Here is a 5,888-nt window from a genome sequence, read left to right as displayed (position 1 = left end):
CATTTCATATATTGACACACCATAAAGGTTATATTATTATAGGCATAATAATATTATCATATATTATAATGCAAATATATTGTCATAAGCTAAATTAATATAGGAACCTGCTAATTATCTGGCATGTTACTAGAATAATAATGAATTATCTAGGGGAGCAATTATTTAACACTCATTAGATGGTTTCTCTTGGATATCAATTGTGTCAGCCAGAAAATAGTCAAAAAATTAAAACTTAAAGTCCCTGTAGAAGTCCAGGTATCCTAGTTATTGACTGAAAGGATCACTATATGCTTTATTTTCCAGATTTATAGTTGACAAACTCGATGTTTTATTATGAAAATTTTACAGTTTACCTTGGCATCTGTTCAACCCCCAAATTGCAATTCATAAAACATGGAATAGAACAGTTCATCCTAGAAGACTTTGGTAGCAGGAATCACCAGATGTCTATGCCTATCACAAAACAATCGTGTGATTTTGTAAAATGTTTAATTTTTAAGCCACACATCATCCTGATAGGTCCCCAAAGATCATTCAGAACAAAATAGCCACCCAAATAACTAAATGATTGTTAAATAGAGTTGTTCAGCATTATCCATCTGGGTTCTGAGGAAAGTGCCTAAAGGGATGATTTTATTTTTTCTATAATTGATACTTAACCATTCCTTCTGTTAGCAATTAGACAACATGTTTAATTGCTCATTCACACAACTCCCAGTGGACTCTGACAATAATCCATTCCTCCAGCAAAGAAAGATGCTTAACTTTCATTTTTGCTACAGTAACTAGGTGTGTACCTAGTTAATTTAAAATTTGTCAGACTGCTTAAATTGAAATGGAGAGGTAAAGTCCTAAGACTTCAAATAGTTAAGGATGGAAGAAAAGTTCTTTTTAATCTGTTAGATTCTTATTGTGATAAGGCTTTAAAGAAGAACTTACAAGCCAACATAAAATCATATGCACTTACCCATAGACCAAAAGGCAAATAATAGATTAATACATGCTACAAAAAGTCTTAAATTATTCTTACTTCTTTTTCTCTACTAACTGAACAGAAAATGGCTATGGTACAGTAGAAGAGCTATGGCTAAAGTCAAAATGTTTTTTATTAAACAAAATGAAATTGAGAGCATTTTAATTAAGAATCCTGAAATTTGGTAAGAACAAAGCTAATTTTATCTGCAAAGATTATCCATTTAAACTCATAGGCTTATTGTATGTAGAGATAAAGACCTATCTGTTTATGACATAGACTAAGCTTTGAGTCCATCTTAAAGAATAATGCTCTGGGAATTAATCTATTTTAGAAATAACTCTTGAGGTGTACCACCAAGAACAGGATGATTTGGTAGCAAATAACCATCAGTAGGGATTGTTCAACTTAAAGTGATTAAATAGATGTGCTGAAATCATCAAAATTACTGCATCCAAGGTAAGAGTGGTGAAATTCACAAAGCATAGGGGAAACTTGCAGAGCTTTAGATTTGGAGGAAAAAGTTAACACTTTAAAAGCAGAGGTGCAGGTCAGCAAATGATGGACTAGGAAGCTACAGGCTCTCCTCTCCCAACAAAGACACCAAATTAACAATAGTATGTGGACCACAATACCTCTGTGATAATGCTGGAGACCAGTTGAGAATCTATAGCAGTAAGGCTATTGTAAGACAAAGACAGAATTCCAGTGAAAGATGTAGGAAAATCTGTGGCATTTGTCACACACATTTGTTCCCCTTCCTCTACGCAGCATAACACAGAGCAACTGGAAGTAATCCTCTATATGAGTTCTCCTCCCTTGGGACAGAAAATAAACAATAGACCATGAGTCCAATGTTCTGACTTGTCTGAGGGCTGCCCAAAAGACTAATTTCTGTATCATCTGACTCAGAGTGCTGACAGTATTGACACCAGAATTCAGAAGTCACTGGAAACAAAGGTGAGCGGAATGTTGGAAATGCAGTTCAGCAGGCAGATTCCAGGGAGAGTAAGAGATTAGAAGGGTTTGAGAGGTCTTCCAGCTGGGCTGATTAAAGAAGGTCTTCTCTTGTACAAAGTCAGTATATACAAACTGGGATAGATGGGCATTTAGGGTCATTTAAAATTATTGAGAGAATTAGGCAAAGTGGCCAACCAGACACAGCCAGGTGGAACAGCTACCACCAAGGGACTAGGACAAGTGGCACACAGTCCTAGCAGATCTTCAGAGGGAAGGCACTGAGAGCAGACTGAGGGAAGACACAGAAGCTGAGCTGAAGAGGGAGGAAGTTGGGACCCCTGGAGGGGGCTACTATGCACCAGTACTTGTTCCTGACCCCCAGTGACTCTGGGGGAATGGGTGAGTTGAACTGGTAAGGAGTAACCCACTCTCACCACAGGCCTCTGGAATCCTGGCAGCAGGAGATCCCTCAACCACCACAGACACTTGAGTTGGCAGGGAAACCTGCTTAGAGAAGTGATAGGGAAGCATACTAGCCGATACAGAGCCTAGAGGGTTAGGAATGGGAGCATCTATAGACAGATCATCAAGGCAGAAAATTCACAAAGATATTTATGAACTAAACTCAGTACTGGATCAAATGTATGTGACAGACATCTACAGAACTCTCCACCCAAAAACAACAAAATATACATTCTTCTCATTGCCACAAGGCACATACTCTAAAACTGACCACATAATCAGACATAAAATACTCCTCAGCAAATGCAAAAGAACTGAAATCATAACAACCACTCTGTCAGATCACAGTGCAATAAAGTTAGAATTCAAGACTAAGGAAATAGCTCAGAATCATTCAATTACATGGAAATTGAATATCCTGTTTCTGAATGACTCTGGGGTAAATAATGAAATTAACACAGAAATCAAAAACTAATGAGAACAAAGATGCAACATACCAGAATCTCTGGGACACAGCTAAGACAGTGTCAAGAGGATAATTTACAGCACTGAACACCCATATCAAAAAGTTAGAAAGATAGCAATTTAACAACCTAACATCACAATTAAAGAACTAGAGAACCAAGAGCAAATCAAGCCCAAAACTAGCAGAAGAAAGAAATAACCAAAATCAGAGCTGAACTGAAGGTGATTGAGACATAAAAAATCATTCAAAAGATCAACAAATCCAGGAGTTGTGTTTTTGAAAAAAAAATTAATAAAATAGATAGACTACTAGCTAGACCAATAAAGAAGAAAAGAGAGAAGATCCAAATAAACACAATTAGAAACAAAAGGGATATTATCACTGACTCCACAGAAATACAAATAATCAGAGAATATTTTAAACACTTCTATGCACACAAACTTGAAAATCTAGGAGAAATAGATAAACTCCTGGATACATACACCCTCCCAAGACTGAACCAGATAGAACCTGAATCCCTGAGAAGACCAATAATGACCTCCAAAATTAAATCAATAATAACTAGCTTACCAACCAAAAAAAGCCCAGGACCAGACAGATTCACAGCCGAATTCTACCAGATGTACAAAGAAGAGCTGGTACCATTCCTACTAAAACTATTCCCAAAAATTGATGAGGAGGGACTCCTCCTTAACTCATTCTATGAGACCACCATTATCCTAATACCAAAACCTGGCAGAGACACAACAAAAAAGAAAATTTTAGGCCAATATCCTTGAAAAAGCACTGATGCAAAAATCCTCAACATAGCACTGGCAAACCAAGTCCAGCAGTACACCAAAAAAATTTGTCCATCAAGATCAAGTAGGCTTTATCCCCAGGATGCAAAGTTGGTTCAAAAATAGCAAAGATATGGAACCAACCTAAGTGTCCATCAACAGATACTTTTGTACTAGTACCATGCTGTTTCAGTTACTGTAGTCTGGTAGTATAATCAACCTAAATGTCCATCCACAGATGACTTTTGTCAAATACCATGCTGAGAGATTTTGTCACCACCAGGCCTGCCTTACCAGAGCTCCTAAAGGAAGCACTAAATGTGGAAAAGAAAAACAGCTACCACTCACTGCAAAAACATACCAAATTAAGATCACTGACACTATAAAGAAACTGCATCAACTAACAGGCAAAATAACCAGATAGCATCATAATGACAGTATCAAATTCACAAATAACAATATTAACCTTAAATGTAAATGGGCTAAATGCCACAATTAAAAGACACAAACTGGCAAATTGGATAAACAGTCAAGACCCCTCGGTGTGCTGTGTTCAGGAGACCCATCTCACATGCAAAGACACACATAGGCTCAAAATAAAGGGATGGAGGAATATTTACCAAGCAAATGGAAAGCAAAAATAAGCAGAGGTTGCAATCCTCGTCTCTGATAAAACAGACTTGAAGCCAACAAAGATCAAAAAAGACCAAAAAAAAAGGACATTACATAATGGTAAATGGATCAATCCAACAAGAAGAGCTAACTATCCTAAGTATTTATGCACCCAATACAGGACTACTCAGATTCATAAAGCAAGTTTCTTAGAGACCTACAAAGACACTCAGACTCCTACACAATAATAATGGCAAACTTTAACACCCCATTGTCAGTATTAGACAGATCAATGAGACAGAAAATAAACAAGGACATTCAGGACTTGAACTTACCTCTGGAGCAAGCAGACCTAATAGACATCTACAGAACTCTTCACCCCAAATCAACAGAATATACATTCTTCTCAGCACCACATCACACTTATTCTAAAATTGACCACATAATTCGAAGTAAAACACTCCTTAGCAAATGCAAAAGAATGGAAATCATAACAAACAGTCTCTCAGACCACAGTGCAATCAAATTAGAACTCAGGGTTCAGAAACTCACTCAAAACCACACAACTACATGGAAACTCAACAACCTGCTCCTGACTGACTACTCGGTAATTAATGAAATTAAGGCAGAAATAAATAAGTTCTTTGAAACCAATGAGAACAAAGACACAGTCTTTTTGTCTTTGTGTACTAGAATCTTTAGGACACAGCTAAAGCAGTGTTTAGATGGAAATTTATAGTACTAAATGCCCACAGGAGAAAGTGGGAAAGATGTGAAATCAACACCCAAACATCACAATTAAAAGAACTAGAGAAGCAAGAGAAAACAAATTCAAAAGCTAGCAGAAGACAAGAAATAACTAAGATCAGAGCAGAACTGAAGGAGATAGAGACACAAAAAACCTTTCAACAAATCAACAAGTCCAGGAGCTGGCTTTTTAAAAAGATTAACAAAACAGACAAACTGCTAGCCAGCTAAGAATAAAAAAGAGAAGAATCAAATAAACACAGTAAAAAAATGATAAAGGAGATATCACCACTGATCCCACAGAAATACAAACTACCATCAGAGAATACTATAAGCACCTCTACACAAATAAACTAGAAAATCTAGAAGAAATGGATGAATTCCTGGACACATATACCCTCCCAAGACTAAACCAGGAAGAAGTTGAGTCCATGAATAGACCAATAATGAGTTCTAAAATTGAGGCAGCAATTAATAGCCTGTCAACCAAAAACAGCCTAGGACCAGACAGATTCACAGCCAAATTCTATCACAGGGACAAAGAGGAGCTGGTACCATTCCTTCTGAAACTATTCCAATCAATAGAAAAAGAGGGCCTCCTTCATAACTCATTTTATGAGGCCAGCATCATCCTGATACCAAAGCCTGGCAGAGACACACACAAAAAAGAGAATTTTAGACCAATATCCCTGATGAACATCGATGCAAAAATCCTCAATAAAATACTGGCAAACTGAATCTAGCAGCACATCAAAAACATATCCACCATGATCAAGTCAGCTTCATCCCTGGAATGCAAGGCTGGTTCAACATATGCGAATCAATAAACATAATCCATCACATAAACAGAACCAACAACAAAAACCACATGATTATATCAATAGAT

The 5,888-nt window shown here is 37.0% G+C and overlaps 1 protein-coding gene across 3 annotated transcripts in view; it reads left to right on the top strand.

The window, feature by feature from the left end:
• The first annotated feature begins 1,997 nt into the window (after window positions 1–1,997).
• Window positions 1,998–5,888, top strand: part of LOC108526745 (EGF-like photoreceptor maintenance factor) — a 29,086-nt gene continuing 25,195 nt past the window's right edge. The window contains exon 1 of one of the 3 annotated variants that reach the window (XM_017867612.1): window positions 1,998–2,335. In XM_017867612.1, the coding sequence (XP_017723101.1) occupies window positions 2,290–2,335 (46 nt within the window). In that variant the 5' untranslated portion in view covers window positions 1,998–2,289. Of the gene's footprint in view, window positions 2,349–5,888 lie in introns of all 3 variants that reach the window. The other 2 variants (XM_017867621.1, XM_017867629.1) reach the window with 2 other exon arrangements.

This window comes from Rhinopithecus bieti, unplaced genomic scaffold, assembly GCF_001698545.2.
Source record: "Rhinopithecus bieti isolate Rb0 unplaced genomic scaffold, ASM169854v2 scaffold_53, whole genome shotgun sequence".
Taxonomy (NCBI): Eukaryota; Metazoa; Chordata; class Mammalia; order Primates; family Cercopithecidae; genus Rhinopithecus; species Rhinopithecus bieti.
This window is presented reverse-complemented; position numbering and strand designations above follow the sequence as displayed.